This window comes from Dromiciops gliroides, chromosome 1 (assembly GCF_019393635.1).
Source record: "Dromiciops gliroides isolate mDroGli1 chromosome 1, mDroGli1.pri, whole genome shotgun sequence".
Classification (NCBI taxonomy): domain Eukaryota; kingdom Metazoa; phylum Chordata; class Mammalia; order Microbiotheria; family Microbiotheriidae; genus Dromiciops; species Dromiciops gliroides.
Window position 1 is genome coordinate 11,459,838 of NC_057861.1, and position 21,208 is coordinate 11,481,045.

At 45.0% G+C, this 21,208-nt stretch overlaps 1 protein-coding gene across 1 annotated transcript in view; it reads left to right on the top strand.

Annotated features, from left to right (window-relative positions):
• TTC28 (tetratricopeptide repeat domain 28) overlaps window positions 1–21,208 on the top strand; it is a 668,012-nt gene that overhangs the window by 354,746 nt on the left and 292,058 nt on the right. Inside the window, exon 3 of the mRNA XM_043977397.1 lies at window positions 18,700–18,847. Coding sequence (XP_043833332.1) covers window positions 18,700–18,847 — 148 coding nt within the window. The remainder of the gene's footprint in view (window positions 1–18,699; window positions 18,848–21,208) is intronic.

The window sequence follows — 21,208 nt, forward strand, 5'->3', positions numbered from 1 at the left end:
AATGAAGGAGCCACCTGAGCCAGGTAGGGATGCTAAAGTCATTGAGGTGTGTTGTGGGGCCCCTGGGAAGGTCCTTCTGTAAGAAAGGTCTGTGTGGACGTCAGCAGGCAAGTTTTGGCAGGCAAGCTTGACAATAAATACAAAATGGTCAGAGGAGAGGTGGATGTGCAGACCAAATTGACAGTTATTTGTTAAGCACCTAGTATGTCTAGAAAACCATCTTAGTCACCGTGGTAGGCAGCACATCCTGCCCCAGGGACCATGCAGTCGGGGGCGGGGGGTATCATCATACACACACAGAGCCATGCATAAAAAACATGTGGTTCTGTAGGACATGGAAGGAATACAAAAGTGGCAATATTATCAAATCAAACCCCACCCTTTGGGACCCTTGTACAAAACCAGACTCTGATTTAGAGAGGCTCATGAGAAAGTCTTTTCCTGTGTCGATTTCCTCACAGCTCCCTGGGCATGGCCTATGTTCATTTTGGGAGTTCATAGAAAACGGCCGTTTCTGCCTCATCCTGCAGAGCCCCAGCTCTCTCCTGTCCCCGTTCAGGCAAAGCTGCAGAAAGGCCAAGGCTTGGAGCAGGGGCTCATGCCCTAGGCCTGTTTGCATCTCGGACTCTCTGCTTATCCTGCAGCCCAGGGTCTTCCCAGGGTCTGTTTTCCTTGGGGACGCTGGGGAAAGAAGCAGGAAGGGATCAGGTTGCTGAGCCTCCCTTTCTGTTATTATTCAAAGGTGTCTTTACTCTTGTCAGGATGATCCCTTTGTTTCTCCTTCCAGATTGTTTGAATTCAGAATCTGGAAAGCCTTGACACTTGGGGACTTGTTTTTATTTGTTTCCTCCTGCTTTTTTACCTCGGCTTTGAGGCCCTAAAGAGTGTGTCAGTTAGTCAGTCAACAAACACTAATTGTGTACTAGGTGCTGTCCTAAATTCTGGGGATTCCAAAAAGAAGGGACACAAAGCCGCCCCAACCCCCAACTTTTCCTGTCTTCAAGGAGCACGAGTTCCAATGGGATGACCCAAGCATTGGAACCCAGGCGCTCTGCTCATTCACATGACCTCTGTCCATTGTACTTCAGTCCTTTCCCCAGGAGTCCTAGGGCAAAGAACACCTGGCTCCTCAGCTGGAGTACCAGTCCACTTACCTGACCCATAGAGATAGGCTTCCCTTCTCTGGACTTGAGTGTCCCCATCTGCAAAGGAGGGAGCCGGACTAGATGACACCTAAGGGCTCCTTGGATTCTGTAATTCTCCATGCTGAGAACTTGCTAAAAAAATATCAGTGGCCGACCGGTCGAAGCAGCGCAATTACTAGGGATTCGGGCACTTAGGAAAGCCATTTACATGCTTGTCCTCTGCCAAATGAAGGCCTTGCAGAAATCCCATAGACTTCACGAGGCCGAAATCTCAGAATGAAATTAGAGGCCATTACAACTATCGGTCTTATTTCCAACTGAATTAGTTAACAGTCTGTTAAGGTCCAGAGCTTATTGACCAATAGTCATTTATTACCCTTGACCATAATGACATAGTGATTTGCCATTAAAAATGCCTTCGTTTATGGAAATAAAAAAAGACCCAGCAAAGCCAGTGGTTAGTGATTGCATTTAATTATTAGAATTAACTAGGCATTTAAATAGTCCAAACTTAAAGTATGGCTTAAAGCACGCATGGCTGTCTCTGTGCTGGAGAGCCTTGAGGCTTCGTGTTTCTGTGAGGTCGCTTTACCTTCTCTGGTTCAGGCTGTGAACGTGAATGTGTTCCTATAACAAGTCGTGTCACTGTCAGGCAGGAGCTGCCCACAGCACAGGGTATCCCAGGGGAAGTTGTGTGGCCTGGGCAATTCCCAAACTAATGTGGCCACAGAGCCTTTCGATGTTAAATGGTGTTAACAAAACCCAGAAGTGACGTCCAGGTGGTCTCTGTTAGCTGGAATATGCAGGGAAAGAAAGAGCAGGCAGGAAAAACAAAAGAGAAAGAACATTTATCTCATTTTCCTCCTGAAGAACTGTTGCATATAAAAATACTTTCGATATATAAATTTTATCTTTAAAGTTTATGGGAGGAAATATTGTTTGCTTTGAAATTTCCTTACACATCTCCTGAGAGACAGCCCTGAGTGTGAACTGAACGGATCTGCTTTCCAGGCCTGTTTCTGACACTTGTGCCCTGGCTGATTTGGGGCAGTCCCTTAACCCCCAGCCCTTCTTGACCTGTGAACTCAGGGAGTTAGACCAGCCGGCTCCTGACGTCCCTTCCCTCTCTGAGCCTGTGGATCTTGGAGACAGTGAGCGGCCCTAGTGGAGCCAAGGAACCGGGTTCCAGTCTTGGGCAAGTTAGCTAATGTCTTTGGGCCTCGGTTTATCGTGTATAAAATGGAAGGGTTGGACCAGATGGCTTCTAAGTTTCCTCTGAGTTCTAAATCTAGGGTCCATTCAGTCCTTACGTGTGGAATGTCATCTTTCACCAGAACAGTTTGGGAAACCTTTGTATAGACCAAGAAGCCTGACTGGGAGTTGGAAGGTGCATGCTTTAGTGACAGCTCTGCCACAGAATCACTAGGTCATTTCTGACAATCGCCTTTCCTTCTCTTTGTTCCTCCATGTAATAAGAGGACCAGGAGACGGCTAACATCTCCATTTCCGATCATTCTTCTTTCTCCAGGGTCCCTGGTCTCTCTGACAGCCAGTGTTCTAGAAGCCCTCCCAGCTCAGATAGTCTGAGAGCTGAATACTGACTATAACTGAGAGAACCTCCTCTCCAAAGGCGCACATACCTCAGTGCGCTTGGCTCTGATTCCCAGAGAGGGGCTACTCTTACTGTTGTGGTTCAGGAACCCTCACGGGCAAGTCTTCCATGAATGTTAAGACAGTGGAAACAATCCCATCATAGCCAGTTTTTTAATGAGTAGAACAAGAGCAGTTGTTAGAAAAATACTATCCCTACCTCAGTCATCTGATGTGTTGTTGTTGTTGTTGCTGCTGCTGTTCAGTCGTGTCTGACTCTTCGTGATCCCATCTGGGGCTTTCTTGACAAAAATCCTGGAGTCGTTTGCCACGTCCTTCTCCAGCTCATTTTATAGATGAGGAAATGGAGACCAACAGGTTCAATGACTTGTCCAAGGTCACACAGCTAGGAAGTATCTGAGGTCAATTTGAATCTAGGTCTTCTTGACTCCAGGCCTAGAGCTCTGTGCACTATGGTGCCCCTACCTGCCCCAAAGCTGGGGTGTGCTTTCCCACAAATACACACAATGTCCATGGAAAGAGTGACTGAGACTTGGAAGCCAGTGGTGGTGAGGCACATGTTTCCAATACATGGGGTAATGATTCACTCACAACTCCTGGTATTGTAAGTCTTCCACCTCCTTGTAGAGTTCTCACACAGTTCCCCTTGGATGCCGTGAAGTTCCCCGATTTTGTTTCTGTCTTGAGTTGATGGTCAGCATTCTTCTCTGAGGTGAACATCATGATCCTTGAAGCTGCCTCTTCACCAGGTCTGTATTTATGATTGATTGTTGGGTGTATGTCTCTGTTCCTGGATGCATGTTCCAGATGCATCGTTTCCTACTGGTCCAAGAGCTTGGGGGAGGACAGGAAGTACTCCACAAACTTTAGAGTCTTCTTACACCTAACCTCACCTGACATTATTATAGAAAAACCCAAGAAGGGTGGCTGAATTTCTTAGCCAATCATACTGTTCCCCTCCTGACCCAATTAGAAAGGAGTTTGCATCTGATGAAGAGACCAATCAGAGCATAGAAAATCTTATTTATATATCAGAATGACCTCTCGTGTGACCACGTCATTGTTGGGTTATAGGACAATTCCTTTATACTTTATGATAACATTAATTCGAACGAGGGTGGAACCCTTTCTTTGCATTGATTTTCAGGGCTGCTTTGAACAAAATCAACACAGTTGGTATGTGCATATTTCTTGGAGTTTTAAGAAAGTGATTCAGGGTTGTTGGATTTTGGTTTTTGGTTTTTGGCAAGGAACTTTGATTTAAAGACATTTAGAACCTGTGCTGCTCTCCCTTTTGTGTACTTTTAATTAAATATCATGTGTTTGAAAATAACAGGGACTCTCTAGATACCAAAGTGGAGACTTGTACAGACTTGCTGGAGATGTGGTTGTCTACTCTGCAGCTGTCGGACCACTTAAAGGAGCGATTATTAAAAGATGAACCTGTCCTGAAAAGAGGGCAAGAGAATGACAAAAGGCGACCGGGATGGTTGTTCTTAGGCTTTGGGACCCTCTGTGTGTGACATTAACCATAGATTCAGACTCAGGATATTTATCCTTGGGATTCTTAGCAACTCCAAACTCCATTTGATAAGCTTTCTAAGAGCCTTTGTTGGTGGAGAAGACTTCTTTGTAGCTGCTGACCCAGGTGACTTTGAAGCGGGGTGGAATGGGTTCCCTCATTTGCTTTAGAGGGTTGTGTCGCTAGGTCGGAGCATTTCCTTTGGACTCCGTAAATCCATTTCACTGACATTGGTTTGGATGATCTCTCCCCAAGGAGTCCTGCATCTTTCTCCACCTCGGTGACTCAGGAGCATTATGGGTAAAGCTTTCTAGCTGAATTTTATCTCTTCCTGGCTAGAGCGTGCTTGACTCCAGAGAAGATGGATGTACAGATTTCATTTCTCCAGGCCTCAGCATTAAAGGAGAGGAGAGAGAAAGGGGCCCAGGGCTTTGGAGAAAGCGTGGATTTCAGCATAGAACTGAATTTTAAAGAGGAGTAAGGGAATAGAATCAGGGAAGGCAAAAAGATGGAAGTTGTAAAGACGTGAGGGTAGATGAAATAATATCCAATTACCAAAATTTGGATTAGAAACAAACTTTAGAAGTGTGACCCTTTGGAAAGCCAAGGATTTCCTGGATAGAGTTGATAACATTTTATCTTTCTCTCCTCCATGCCATCCTTTGATTCTAGGTATGCATTTTATTTCCATAACTTAATTTTCACCTTCAGATCCAGGACCATTTTCTATTTCTAATTTACCTCATTGGGGGTAGCTAGGTGGCACAATGGATAAAGCACCAGCCTTGGATTCAGGAGGACCTGAGTTCAAATTTGGCCTCTGACACTTGACACTTACTAGCTGTGTGACCCTGGGCCTCGTATAGTGCTGGGCTTATAGTAGGTGCTTAATAAATGAATCATACATTTAGAATTGGGGCAGCGAGGTGGTGCAGTGGATAGAGTTCTGGCCCTGAAGTTGGGAGGACCTGAGTTCAGGTCTCACCTCTGACACTTACTAGCTGTGTGACCCTGGACAAGTCACTTAACCCCAGTTGCCTTAAACATCTGGGGCCATCTCCAATCATCTTGATATGTTTCTTGCCACTGGGCCCAGATGGTTCTGGAGCAGATAGTGAAGCTAGTGATTTTGCACAGCCCTCCCTCATTTAAATCCAAATCATTGCAAGTCATGACATCAACTAATGTCATGATTCTCTTGGAGAAAGAAGGACAAACAACAACAACCACAATACATTTAGAATAAGACAAGCCTATGCAGATCATCTGTTCCATGTGCCTCCTTCTCTATTTTACAGGTAAAGCAGTTGCTTTGCCTAGAAAACTTCCCTACTTAGATTTCCCCCAATGGGCAGTGCCTACCTGGGCATATAATTGAATGGGTCAACCTGGCCTTTAATACAAATGATTCCTGTCACTAATATGAATGGCTTTTCAAGCATGTTTTCACTTAAAAATGCAAACCGTGTCAGTTCAACAGAAAGGGATTTTGGTATGCTGGGGCTAGCATTCCCACAGTAGGAGGTTATTGGTGAACATCAATGAGGTCATACGAGCTTGAATTTCTTCGCCTCTCACTAGTCCTTGGACTGGTCACGTCACTTAGACCACCTACCTCATGGGGTGGTTAGTAGAAGGTATAATAAATGGTAAAAGCTAAATAAATGTAAACAGCTACCACTAATTCTGGAAATTCGAGATCCATCAACTAGACTTACAGAGACAATTTAAAAATTTTATTTTCCTTCTGCTCCTTAGGGACTCTCAATTTCTAAGTTTCATAGAATAAGACCTTACAGAACAAGGGGAGCAATGTCAGCAATTTGCACTCCTTGGGAAAAGTGTGGAAACACATTTACCAGCACAAAAGACACCTGTCCAATATAGCCCCTAAATTAGGCTGTGCAGGGCCTTAAGAGGTCAAAGAGGTAGATAAACACAGCTATTTAGCAAATGGAAACACTCACCTTTTGGTAATTCTCCACCACTGAAGTCACCATTTATCCAGCGTCCCCCTGGCTTGGATTGAAGACTGCTTGGATATGTTTATATATAGTGCTTAGGGTCGTTCTCATACGATTTCATAAGATAATGGGTGATCCTGGTGTATGGGTCACTTGACTGATACTGATATAGTTCCTAGATAAACCCTCAGCACTTTTCTCAATCAGAAGAATTTATGAAGTTTCTCGCCATACTGTGTCAGCTGCAGCGTTCTGATGCTTTCATGAAACAGTGTTCGTTTAGCCATTGCTGTTTCTGTGTTTGAATTGCTGCTATAATCTAGGGATGCATTGCTAATAGGACTATGACCCTGATGAATGAAATCTTCCTTTGCTGGTTGGCAGGCGCTAAGTAGGCTTTGAACAAACTAGGCTTCGTCGAATCTTCACAGGGATATTAGGAAAAGAAGTGCGAATTGTCAGGAGAAAAGAGATTTGTTCCTTAACATCATCACTTGACTCTTGGGTAAGAAATGTGAAGGGAGGCAGAGACTGTTTCAATTAGTCATCCCCGCGAGAAGCAGAGATGCTATCTTCAGTGCGGAAATAAACCATTCCGTTCTCGGAGCCAAGAAAACAAGAAAATGGTTTATTCTCAGATAGGTCCATTTAGTTAGGGTGACAGTCATATAAATAACTACCTAAGAAAACAAAAACAAAGACAGAAAATGGGAAATTTGAATCCCAGGCCTAGAACCTTTTAGGTTGGAAGTTGTCTGTACACAGCCTGTGTGCAGCCAGACTTTGGGCCTGTGCCCATTCTGATGGATGAGAAGAAGGAAATGGGCACTGGAACCTCTTTGTACCCTCATTTTTTCCATCCACAAAACATGAGCAGTTTGGGGTTTTCTATCTCAGAAGTCCATGCTCACACTGGCACCTGAAAAGGTGGAGGAATTGAATGGCGATGATGTCATTCTTAACTGTGTCAGTGGTGTGATATGGGAGGGAGCTGTGATTTGGAGGTCACAGGCTGGGCTCGGAAATAACTGCAACATAACATCAAGCGATGCACTGATCACTCAGGATCTCAGTTCTCAGCAAAATGCATGGGTTGAGCTGGATGAGCTTCAGAGAGTCTTCTTGCTTTAGGTGCAAGCGATGCCTTGTTTGCCAGTCCCTTTCAGCGGTACCATTATATGGTCATGTTATTTTGTTGGTACCTGTTCGTCCTGCCCAGATTCTCTACTTGGCCTTCTTTACTGCTTTCTCGACACACTCTCTCCCCTGGCGATTTCTTCTGTTGCCTTGGCTTCACATATCACTTCCGTGAGGAGGACTCACCTGTCTAGATTTCCAGCTCTAACGTTTGTCCAGAGTCCTAAAGCTCTCTTTCAATCATCTGCTACATAAGTCCACCACAATAGCCACCTGCCATCTCAGCTCATCATGGCCAACACCAAGCTCTCCTTTTCCCACAAAATATTTTTCTTGCCATTCCTTTTCTGTTTAATTTGGTGGTGGTAGTGATGACGATGTGGGAGCGGCAGCAGATATTTATATATTTATATATATATATACTGTGCCAAGCACAGTACGATGCACTTGATAATCATTATCTCAGTTGATCCTCACCCAAAACACTGAAAGCTAGACGCTGTGATTGTCCCCCTTTTACACCTGAGGAAACAGACTGAGTGACTTGGCCAGGGTCACACAGCTAGTACGTGTCAAGTATCTGAGGCCAGATTTGAACTCAGGTCCTCCTGAATCCAGGCCAGTGCTTTATCCACTGTGCTACCTAGCTGCCCCCACTAGGAAATGTCTGAGGCAGGATTTTAACTCTATTCTTCCTGTCTCCAGGCTCAGTGGTATATCAGATTCTGTCTGGTGAACTTTTGGGAGGAGATGAATGAAAATCCCATAGGGAAGGCAGGCATGGAGGGGATTCCCAAACAGTTGAGAGACCACAGATCACTTGAAGTATTTAGAGAATAGAAATTTTTGGTAGCTAGTTTATGAAGAAGAGCACATTTGTCTCATGTGTAATTCTGGCCTCTTCACTGTGGCTTTCTTGGGTTGCTGTAGGTGAACAATTGGAACCCGGCATGATAACATTGCAGTTCCAACCATTTTCTTGCAACGCCCACACGAGTCCATAAACTGGTGCTCTTCGAACAAGTCCTTTCTGTACTCTCTGGCGGCTGGGACCTGTGCCTGTCTGGCTGTTATAAACCCCTCTCTTTCTGTAAAACAAGTCCACATGAATCAACCATTGATTCCATGCATCTTTGGCTGCATATTATCGATTGAGCTCATGTGGGCTTTTCTGTTACTATTAATTATTAAGAGAATCCTTGGGTGAGGCTTGGTAGCTATTTTCAAGTATTTTGAATCACAGGGTCATAGATTTGGAGTTAGAAAGCATGTTTGGAGTCACTGAGATGAATCCCCTCGTTTTATAGAGGCACAGAAAGGTGTAAATGACTCACCCAAGGTCCTGTGTGAGGCATGGCAGGACCAAGATTTCAGTTCAGGCCTGCTGGCTCCAGAATCAGTGTTCTTGCCACGGCAGCCGGGAGAAGAGCCATAGGAGACAGGAGGTATCATCTGCCTTTGTCCTACAGGGTAGGTCAGATGAGATAATGTAAAGACAGTGCTTCCTCTGCCCTGCGGTCAGGTATAAGTGATGGCCGTTCACTGTCAGCTGGATTTCAGGGAAACCTCACCAACAGCTCAGGCTTTCGGAGAAGAGCAGAGTGGCCTCCTTTGGAGGGAAGGGATTCCCTTTCCCTGGAGGTCTTCTTCATCCTCACTTGTCAGACATGCCTTGTGGTCAGGCGCCCTTCGAGGTCCCTCCGGAGGCTGGGATGCATTGACTTTCGCCCAGTCTTCCATCCTGTACATCTGGTCAGTTGCCAAGTCTAGCCCATTCTCCCTCTGGGACACCCCTTCTGCCGCATCTCAGGCTCTTCCTTCTTTTGCTCCCTGACCGTCTGACTGAAAATCTTTGTCTTTGCCCCCGGGCCTGTTGGAGCAGACCCTTAGCCAGAAGTGTTCCTACGTCCAGTCTCAGCCCTTATTCTTTCTGACCTGTTGGTGTTGCTGTAGTGGGGAAGTAGCGATTCAGGAGGAAATAACAGCTCTCTGATCACTGCTGCCCTTGTTTCTCAGACCCCCCCCCCCCAGTCTGGCTTTCTCAATTACAGCATCAACCCTCTTTCTTCCCTGATCAAGAATCTTGGGTGGCATCCCTTCCTTGGGGGTAACTGCTTGGCTGGCCATTTATCCCTTCCTGCTCTGACTCCAGCCTCCTGGCTTCTTCCAGAGGCCTCGCATGGCCGACCTTCTGGTCACACTTACTCCGTTGGGGCAGGTATCCCTCCCCCAGTGCTGTCCTTTGCGGGTGGCAGAGACTGAACACAGGCTTGTTGACTTGACTTGTCCACACCTGAGGGAGGGAAAAGCTAAGCCGTATAAAGCACATCAGCATCTTTAAAGTGCCTTCTAAATGTGAGCTGTTGTGATTCCATTCCAAGTCATCCCATGAAGGATGCTCAGAGTGATGGCACACGTTGCTCACCTCGTGCAGTGACAAAGCAATTGTGTGGCACGTTAGAGTTTCAAAAATGTTTTTCCCACAACCCCCTGTAAACAGGTAACATGAATCTATCAGCATGTACAAATGCAGACATGTAGTTCAAACGGGCTTGCCCCCAACTCCCAGTTCACCCTCCATTCTCCAGCTCGTACATTTCAGAGCATGAATTCCTATTTAATCCCTCAAACTGCAAATCCATTGGCCCTTTGATCCTCCTGCACAGGAATAGATACTTGGCTACAGTCAGATCATTTTCTAGAATGTGTAGATAGATGCCGAATGAGAATGTGCATGAATAGAAGCGCTTTCAGGTGACCTGGGCTCCCTCCTCGAATTCCAGGCTTGATTTTTCTTTCATTCTTTACTTGTTTGGTTCCTTATACTTGTTTACCTTGTAGGTTTTATCCATTTATTTCTTTGTTGAAACAGCCATTTTAAGACTAATTTTAGGCAAAGAAATGATTGATTCCTGTTTGAGTAGGGAGCCCTTAAATTGCTCCCTGAGCATTTGTGAGTGCATGCACAACGCATGCATGCACATGCATGTGTGTGAGCTGTCAGCATGCATGTGCACACATGTGCCTGCAAGCTCTCAGCATGCAGCCAGACTCCAACAAAAACCAGAACTGTCGGTTCCTGAAGAGACGGGAATGATTGCTCCCAGCTGAGCAGGTGAATGCGCACATTACCATGTAAAGAATGTCGCTTCTGCCGCTTCTCGAGGTGTTTATAATAACGTGTCAGCAAATAAGACCCTGAAAAGCACTTGCAGGAAGATGACCAGAAGCTAAAGCCAAATGTACCTGATTTAATGAAGCTCCCACCCTTTTCATGGCGTGGAAAGCTCCTGGTCTGGGCCGTGGGTGGTGGTGGCTTCTGGTGTTACTCCTTGATTTCAAGCCTTAGTGCCTATAATCTAATTAACATCGAACTGAGTTTGGAGTACAGTGGCCTGTTTGGTTCAATAATAACACATTTATATGAAAGGTTAATGAAATGAATTTCCCTTCCATGCAATTCATTATAAAAATTGTTCTACAATCAACGCTGGCTAATGGAAAAGAGATTAAATATTCATGTCCATAAATTTCCCGTGTCATTTCTGATTTTCCTTAATCTCTGCCTCTATAGGTTGAAGGCTCTAAGTGAGAGAAATCCTGAGCCCTGAAGTGGTTGTTGCTAACTCTGCATCCTCTGCTGCTATGGGAGCCTTTCAAGACAAAGGCTCCTTCCTCTAGGATCCGAGATCTGGAGCTGGGGGGGGGGGCATAGAGGGCATTTAGTCTGGGGCCCTGACTTTGAGAGAGGAGGGGGCTGAGACCAAACAGTCTAAACAAATCACTCGCTCGGGGTCACACAGGTGGTGATAGAAGGGCCAGTACTGGAACTCACCGGCATTTCTCTGTTCTATAATGCTGGGTTTGGGGGTTGGGGGGGTGGGGGGAGGGAGGCCAGAGGCCTATCTGGGGAGTTCTGACCGGGAGGCGTGTGCATGTCAAGTCCTACCTACCTTTGAGACAGCTTCTTTCTTTTGGGAGACTGAGGCTCGGGGAGCCGAGCGACAGCTGCAACAGCAGGCCCTCCTGGTAGCTCCGTCACAGCGGGGGGCATCACTTCGGTCTCTGCCAGGACAGAGGAGATGGGGCCTTTATTGGGAGAGCGAAGGGATGGGGAGTGGGGGTGGGGTGTAGGTAAACCCCTGCGAAAGATATGGATGGGCTGTTCCCCCAAAGACCCTGGTTCTGAACCTTCTGCTGTGACACCTCAGCGGAAGCCTGGTCAGAGGCAGAGTTTTACCTGCAGACAGGTGGGGCATTCGCCACTCTGCTTTTGTTTGGTTTCACTTTAGCCTCCGAAGCAGTTACTTGGCAAGAGTCTTGGGGTGTGCGTGTGTGTGTGTGTGTGTGTGTGTGTGTGTGTGTGTGTGTGTGTGTGTGTGTGTGTGTGTACAAGCATGCGTGCCCTGGGCCCATCCACTTTACTCCCTGGGAAGAACCCTGGACTTGGGGGAGGAAGTCAGGCACGAGGTTTGGATTCCGAATCCCCCAACATTTTTCCTTCCCTGCCTTCAGTTTCTGATACATAAAGAGGAAATCAAAGGAGGGTAGATTTAGAGCGGCAGGATCCTCATTTCTGCTGCTCTTTGCCCATCATACTGGTGTGAGAACCAAATGAGGGAACGTGTGGGCCATGCTCTGTGAGAGGGAAAGCTGTGAGCGGCTGTGGCAGCACTAGCATACGCTCCATTACAAGGTCCCACGGTGCAGGCCCCGGCCCATCTGAGCTTTAGTACATGGTTTTCATGGCTTGTTCTGGTCAAAAAAATCATCCCCCCTTGGCCGTCTAGGGGTGAGCCTCTGGCTTCAGCGGGTGCTCTGTGGCCAGTAAGCCTCACCCATCTCTCTCCCCCAGGAAGCTGCCCCACCAACCCCGCCCCCCCCCCCCCGACATTGCTAAACTCACTCCTTCACGTCCCTTCCCACTACCCACAGACATGCCCAGAGCATCCTCCAAAGCCCTCTGAGACTTGTTCCAGCCCCACTAAGTCTGGCCCCATGTCTCCCCTGCCTTTTGTGACTAGAGTCCTGGGGCAGGCTGTCTCTCCTTTCTCTCGCCTCTGAATTCTCTATTATCTGGCTTCCAGCCTCATCATTCAGCTGGACCTGTGCCCTCCAAAGTCAGCAGTGATCTCCAAGGGCCTTCTCTCCATCCTCACCTTCCTGACCTCCAGGTGGCCTCTGACACAGGCAATCCATCACCCCCTTCTCCCAGATGCTCTCTTCCTTGTAGGTTTTCAGGACACCCCCTTTCCTCCCTGCTTCTCCTCTTGCCTGTCTGACTCCTCAGTCTCCTTCGCTGGGTCATCATCTGAGTCCCACCCATTAACCTTGGTTTTCCTGCAGGGGCTCCTTTCCTTTTATACTATTTCAAATCAGCTCATGTGGATTCAATGATAATGATTCTCAGATCTACTTATCCAGTCCTGACCTGGACTGGACTGTCGATCTCCCAAACCAATATCCTCTAGATAGCTTAAATTTGATATGTCCAAACTGAACTCGTTACCTTTTGCCTGAAACCCTTCCCCTTCCAAACCTTTACTGTCAAGGGCATATTCATCTTCTCAGTTCCCCAGGCTCCCAAGCCAGGTATTATCCGCGATTCCTTACTGTCTCCCATCCCTGCCCATTCTGTCTGTTGCCAAAGCCTATAGGTGTCACCTTTGCAAAATCTTTAGAATTTTCCTCCTTTTCTCTCCTAATATTGCCACCACTTTGTGACAGGCACTCTTTACCTCATGCTTGGACTATGACAGTAGTTTGCTGGTGGGTCCGCCTCGAGTCTCCCCTTGCTCTGGTCCATCTTCCATTCAGCCGTCCCATTCAGAGTCAAAGAGTACATTGGAGAGGAATGGAATGAGGCAAAAGAAGATTGGGAAGTGGGAGGGTCGGGGCTATGTTATGAAGGACTTTGAAAGCTGAACATCAGATTTTGTATTTGATCCTGAAGTCAGTAGGGAGTCATTGGAGTGTCTCAAGTGGAGAAAATAACATGGCCAGAAGTGCACTGTAAGATCACTGTGGCAGCCAAGTGGATGATAAACTGGAATGAGGAGAGACTCAAGGCAGCGGACCCTCCAGCCCCTATAGCAGTAGTCCAGGGGTGAGGTGATGAAGGGCCTGCACCAGGGGGTGGCTGTGTCAGAGGAGAGAAAGGAACATATAGGAGAGATGGTGTGAAAGTAGAAACAAGGCTTGACCACAGATCCAATATGGGGATGAGAAAGAAGAAAGTGGAGTTGAGAAGGACTCCTGGGCTGGGAGCCCAAGTGACTGGAAGCATGGGATGATAGTTAGCAGAGATGGGTGGATCAAGTGGGGGATTTCTGAGGTTGGGAGAGACATGAGCATGTTTGTAGACAGGAGGGAAGAAGCCATTAGCCAGGGAGAGATTGATGATGAGTGAGAGAGTGGGGATGGCAAGGGAGGTAATCTGTTGGAGAAGATTGGATGAAATGGGACCACTTTTTTGCGGGGCAATTTGGGTTAAGTGACTTGCTCAGGGTCACACAGTTACTAAGTGTCAAGTGTCTGAGGTCAGATTTGAACTCAGGTCCCCCTGAATCCAGGGCCAGTGCTTTATCCACTGCACCACCTAGCGGCCCCAAAATGCCAGGACCAGATTGGTTTTTTAAATGGGACCACTTTTGAACAGAGGGGTTTGCCTTGGTGAGAAGGACCACCTCCTCATTTGCGATGGGTAGCAGAGATGGTGGCAAAAAGCATCTGCGATGAGGAAGAGACAAGAGGGAATTCTTCCAAAGAAAGGCAGAAACAGGCCCTGCCCAGAAGGTGCTCACGTTGTGTTGCATTTCACTGACCTACATCAAGTACCCAATGTCCCTGGCAAACCAGTAGAAGGCCACAGTGGGAAATGCTAGTTGATGGAGATATAATAATGCAGATGATCACATGACGGTGTAATGATGGTGGCGATAATAATGATAATGGCAGCAAAGAGCCTGGGACCCAAAGGCTTCTTTCTAAAGTCTCTCTTTGTGATCTTGGGAAGGTGCCAAACCCCTCATTTTTCCATGTCCTCGTATGCTAATGAGGGGGTTGGTCCCTAAGACCCTTCCGTCTCTAAATCCCACGTTCTTCAGAGACCTTATGGTTTCTCAGGGTCTTTAGGATGGGTAGCCCAGGTTTCTTTGCAGCTTCCATGCCAAGGAAGAGAAAAGAGATGCTTGTTTCTGTAAGGATAGCACTGTCCCACACATGGAATGCCCTTGGATGACTTATCAGGCTTGGAATTCTGGAACTCCCCCAAGGAAGAGAAGGGAAAGAATGGAGCCCTCCATTGCTCTCTCCTGGGCCCCCTCCCTCCTCTCCAGCTCAAATGAAGGGCAGCAGGGAGGGGGCCAGGCAGGATTAGAGGAAGGGAGGGCTTCTGCCGCTCGCACTCAAGCCGAGAGGCCGCTCCTCACTGCTCTGTCCCCTCCTACCTCTTTCTTTGCCATTGCCTTTCTGAATTCTGAGTGTTCCAAGTAAACACTCAGAATCACTCAAGTCCCAGTGTGAACTTGACACCACAGCTTGAACTTGACGTGGGGATTTGCTTACCTCTTACGGGGGCAGATGAATTAGGGTTTTCAGTGCCTGCATTTGGCAGACGCAGCTGACCGTGTTTCTCTCTCAATGAGATAGTAAATGTTAAAGCTTAGCCCTACAAATAGGAGGCATTATCACTAGTCAGTGAGTCTTCTTTATTTAAGAGTCATCCAGTCTATCCAAAGCATGAACCATTGCAGCATCCCTGATAAGTGGTCATCTTACCTTTGCTTGGATATCTCTGGTGATATGAAACTCACTTCCTCCTAAGGCAGCCCTTTCCATGGCCAGACACCTCTAAGGTTTCGTAGTTTTCTTTAGTTTGAGCTGAGCCAGACTTCCTTGGGTTTCTAATCTCTGACCCTCTCTACCTGAGCTCTGGAGTCAAAGAGAAGTTTATTTACCCTTCCAGTATTTGGAAGTAGAGATCACGTTCTCTCCAAATCTTACCTTCTCAGGGCAAACTGGCCCCATCTCCTTCAACTGTTCTTCCTATGAAATAGTTTCAGGTCCTTTCCCATCCTGTTTCCTTTCCTTTGGTCTCATTCCTGCTTGTCAGTGCCCCTCCTAAAATGTAGTGTGGAGAGCTACGTACAGCCATCTGGGTACAGTCTGACCTGGGCAGAGCCCCCCTGGGAACATGATCAGAGTTGTTATCCTTCTTCTTGGTTGGGGTCAGTTCCATAGCAATATCGGACTAGCAAACATAAACGTTTGATTCTTTTGCTTTTTGCATTGATTATTGGACTTTCCCATAGAATCTGTTATTGGTTCAAGATTTGGTTACGAATTTTTATTTGGAATATTTTTAAATTTACTTTTTAATATGAAATTTTAGAAATGAGATTGCCAGTGTTCGATTTTAGGTAGAATTTATATCATCTTGTCTTTCATATCCTAACTGCCTAAATATGAAAGGAGAAAAATGGCAGCAAATGTCTGTAAATACATTAAAAATTAAAACAGTGGATGGGCCCAGTGAAAGGAAATGACTCTATGAATTAGTGTTAAACATGCAGTCTCTGGTTATTATTGCCTTACAAGACTTGGAGTTTTAGCAGCTGCTGGCAGTTTAGACTAATTGAGATTTGATGGCCTACTCTATAAAATTCCTCATATTTATCCTGGTTGTGGTGTTTTTGAATGGGGAAGAAAAGGAGTTTTTTTGTCTTGATCAACATCAGAAGCTTGAGTGGGTCCTGGGTGCTGTGAACTGAGGGAAGCAGCTTCCTAAGGTATTGAGCTCATGTTGATGAAAGAAGTCCTTTGGAAGGTGCCTTCCTCATAATGGTTCTCTGAGGGAGTGGGCATGCCAGGAAACGGAGGTTTTCCTAGAGCTGAAATGACTTTATACATTTTGAGGGGAGGACTCGCATCTAGGCCTTCTGTACCCCATATCCAGTGTTCTTTCTATTACATCAGAATGGAACAAAAAGGAATAAGAATCACTTTAAATATTCTACCACTGAACCTGTAACTTAGTAACTATGTGACCTTGGGCAAGTTATTAGACCTCATTGGGCTGCCACTTTCCAGTCAATAAAATAGGGCAGTAATAATGCTATCCCTCTGGGCTACTTCCCCAACTTATACTCATGGGTCGGGTCGCTAGAGGGTTGTTGCTCTTTGGTTCTAGATGCAATCCTTTGGTTATGCACTCCTGACACTATAGCTCATGAGCCCCTACAAGTATGCCTCCCATTAATAGTCAGCCAGTAGACACAATTAGCTCTTAGTCTTGGTATATACACACAGTCAAAATAATTGCAATAAAACATTTCTTTCATGAACTTGAGATACCCACTTATGGGAAGAGTGGGGTCAAATCTAAAGTACAGTTGTCATGGGGCTTTGTGTAGTATATTCGTGGCTGCATGGCAAAGGCAACTCTTGGTACCTTGGTAAGTCATTTCTCTCTTTGTCACATCTTTATAGAACTCTCCTTGGGTGTGGCAACTCTACTAGATTCCTTGTTGCCTTCTGAGGGGCTCTTCCTCTCCACAGCTTGATTGTCATTCAAGTCCATAACCAGGTCGCTCCTCTGCTTCCAGGGCCTTTGTTCCTTGAAGCTACCTCCTCGACTGACTGCTTTTCTACATCATGTCTGTCTCAAGTGTGTGTGTGTGTGTGTGTGTGTGTGTGTGTGTCTCCTCCTTCAATTGTATCTCAAGTTTTCTCAAATGAACAAACTCTTGAGTGTCAGGTGCTGTGTCTCACTCCTGGCAAATTGCTACTAGGTGCTATTGTGGTTGGGAGTAAAGAGGAGAGGGATATACCTTCCTTTGTCCTCCTGCAGGGGTTTCCTCAAAAAAGGACCCCCAGACTTGTACTTCCTTCAAGAAATGTTATCCTTCAAGCCTGTTTAAAAGCATGCAAAGGGAGGTCCTTTCACCCTTTAATTCCATCATTGAAAGGTGTTCACAAATCATAAAAGAAAGAAGACATATATAGTTTGATACTTTATTACCTAATACCATATGATTATATTCTATCGTGTGTGTGTGTGTGTGTGTGTGTGAGAGAGAGAGAGAGAGAGAGAGAGAGAGAGAGAGGTTAGTCAAGATCAACTCCCCCAATTTTTCTTTACCTTCCCCTAAGGATTGTTATATGATGTGTATGAACAGCTTAGAAAATAGTTACGTTAATACATCTACAATAATAATCTTTATAATTACCTATTTTTGCAGTTACAAAGTACGTGTAAGGCATTGATTGTGAGTTGCACTGAGCTATAGTACAATTCTATTCAGACTCCATTAATGGGATTTGTTATAAATGCATAGTGATTTGGGTCAAAGTTGACCTTTCCTGGAAGGGTTTGTGAAGCAGATTTATAGGGTAAACACTCTTGTATGAAGAATATTTGACCTCCTTAAGAGAACAAGTTGTGTCAGACCATTAGAAGCACATATTACAATGAATGTCTATTAGTTATACATAACATCTATACTTGGTAATATCACACTTAATTGGCCTAGTTCATGTTACCAGATGTACTGGAAGTCATGTAAACAAGCACACAAAAATGTTGTGATTCCAACTTCCCTCTAATTTAGATTTCACCTTCTTCACCCCCTTTCTCCAGTTAATACTATTTTTCTTTCATCACTGATGATAAGCTTATTTTATAAACTGAATCAGTTTAAGGAATAGGAATAATCATGGAGATGATTCATTTTCAAGGAAAGTATATGCTTATTTTGTCTAATTATTGCTTTGCTTTTAATGATTAAATATGAAACACTCATGTGTACAAATGTTATGCTCTTCAGTTATGATTATCTTTAAAGATAAGCATTAATATGACCATTTTTCTGGTCAGCCATATCTGGAAAGATTTAAAAAGAAAACCCAGCTCAGCAGGTTTATTGGGCTGTGCCTCTAACACAGTAGTGGACACTGCGGGGATATGGGAGGAGGATGCCGAGAAAAGGGATTTGCAGTGTCCATGGTGCGCTCATCCATTCGTTCAGCAGGCGCTGATTTAGTGCCTCGTCTATGTCAGGCACGTGCTGTGCTCCACGCTGGTGATGCACTCCCTTGAGGAGCTTCCATTCCATTCCATACCATCGGAGGAAGGCAGGCGTGAAGTCTCTACTTTTGGGAGACAGTAACTTAAGAAGAAGAAAAAGAAAACATCTGCGCGTTTTATTCAGCCAAGGTTCTTTCTAATCTCTGGCGAGTTGGCTGTTTGCTCTGGCTTTGTGACATCATCAATATTCCTGCGATTCTGTTTAAAACACTTGCTATCTTTTTATGTTTCTAGGCATACTTCCGACAGGGTGTTGCCCTCCAGTATCTTGGACGCCATGCAGATGCTCTGGCAGCCTTTGCATCAGGCTTGGCCCAGGATCCCAAGAGTCTGCAGCTTTTGGTTGGGATGGTGGAAGCCGCCATGAAATCTCCCATGCGAGGTAAGACTTTGGAAAGTCCCTGAGATAACAGTGATATGGAGTTGGAAATCTCTGCCTCCCTTTAAAGGCCTGTTGGTCTTGGGCAGCCCAGTATTGGGCAAGATGGCAGATTCCCTGCAATGAGAATTTCATGTAAAAGAAAGTTGGTCTCCAGTATTCCCAGCTAATGAGGCAATGTCAGACAGAGAGTCGGGAGGTAGGGTCCACAAACCAATTTTGCCACTAACTAAGCAACCATTTACTTTCTAATATGGGGAGATGGTGCAAGAATCCTCTCAAAATTCTGTCATCATGAGGGGTCATAGAAGGGGATCTAAATAGACAGAGGGACTGAGGGTAGTTCTCTTATGTTTTGATAATCTTGAGAGAAGATTGGAAAGAGTGGAAAAGGAAAAGGAAGAGGAAGGATGGGGGAAATGATTTCATTTCATTGGTGTGCACAAGTAGAAATTTCTATAAACAAAGAGGAAGGGGAGGTGTGGAGTGACACTTAAACCTCACTCTCACTTGAACTGGACAAAGGAAGAAAAATACGCACACAGGTTCTATTCAACAGGGAAATGGGCATAAAGAAAAGGGGAAATGAGAGAATAGGTTAAGAGAGGAATTAATCTTGAATAAAACAACTCTTAAATGAGGGTTGGAAACAAAGAGCAGGAAGGGTTTTAAAGAGTAGTTCAGAGAGAAGACATCATTAGAAATAATAGATGTGGGGCAGCTAGGTGGCACAGTGGATAAAACACCAGCCCTGGATTCAGGAGGACCTGAATTCAAATCCGACCTCAGACACTTGACACTTACCAGCTGTGTGACCTTGGGCAAGTCACTTAACCCTCATTGCCTCCTCCCCCACAAAAATAGAAATCATAGATATACATGTGAATGGCATGAACAATTTATACATAGAAAAGAACAGCATGGTGTATTTAAAATCAAAATCCAATTATATATTGTTTGCAGAAATACATTTGATTTTTTTTTTTAGTGAGGCAATTGGGGTTAAGTGACTTGCCCAGGGTCACACAGCTAGTAAGTGTTAAGTGTCTGAGGCCGGATTTGAACTCAGGTACTCCCAACTCCAGGGCCGGTGCTCTATCCACTGCGCCATCTAGCTGCCCCAGAAATACATTTGAAACAGAAAGATTCGCCAAGAATTAAAATAAGTGGCTGGAGGAAAATCTTTTATGCTTTTTGATGATGTAAAACAAAAACAACAGAGGTTGTATTCATGATCTCCAACAAAGAAACATCAAAAATAGACTTCATTTAAAAACATAAACAGGAAAATGACATTTTGCTGAAAGGTACCATAGACAGTGAATTAATATAATTACAAAACATGTATGCATCAAATGGCATAACATCTAAATACCTAAAAGGAATACAGAGAGAAATAGATAGTAGAACTCTTATAATGGGGCACCCTAATTTACTACCCTCAGACCTAGTGAGCTCTAAGCAAAAAATAACCAGAATAAAGACATAGAGGACCTGAATAGAATTTTTTTAAAGTTAGACATGATAGAACTTGGGAAAATTTTGAATGGGAATGGAAAGGAGTGTATACATTCCTCATTTGTGTATGCCCTCCCTCACTGAAATCTATATCACCCCTGAGGTCGTGGTCCTCTTCCAAAACCAAGGCAAAAACAAAAACAACAATGGCACTTACAAAAACTGACCATGGGCATAAAACACTCACAAACAAACCCAGAAAAACGGAGTAATTTAACCCATTTTTCATGGATCACAATGCAATAAAGTGATATTCCATAAAGGGCTGTTGGTTAAATCATTGTAATTAATTGGATACTAATAGCTTCGTCCTAAAGCATGAGTAGGGTCAAAGAATAAAGTGCAGTTCATTTAAGAGATAGTGGGATCTGCTCACCAAGCAGAGGTTGAATAGCCACTTATCCCATGTGTTGAAGTGATCAAGTTCCCTCCAGAAGGAAATGGCTTGTGAGAAGAACAAAACTAAAATGAAACCAATGTAACTACCAAGCTATTTTGCGCTCTCTCTCTCTCTCTCTCTCTCTCTCTCTCTCTCTCTCTCTCTCTCTCTCTCTCTCTCTCTCTCTCATTTAGTTTGATCATTTGATTTCCCTTCTTTCATGGAATTTTCTTCACTTTCTCACCCTATTGATGTCCCAGGAATATCTTTGGTCACAAAGGCTCTCCTCGATTTGGTGCTTAGAGACACTTTCTACAGTCCTCTGGCTCTAGCAGTATAACTCTGGTTTTTGGAAATGGAGCCAATGATAATAGTTAAGGGGAAAGGAAATGCTTGGCCAGTGCTGACTTCATGCATATGTAGCTGAGAAACTAAGGGTTTTTGTTTTTGTTTTTTGTTTTTCTTGG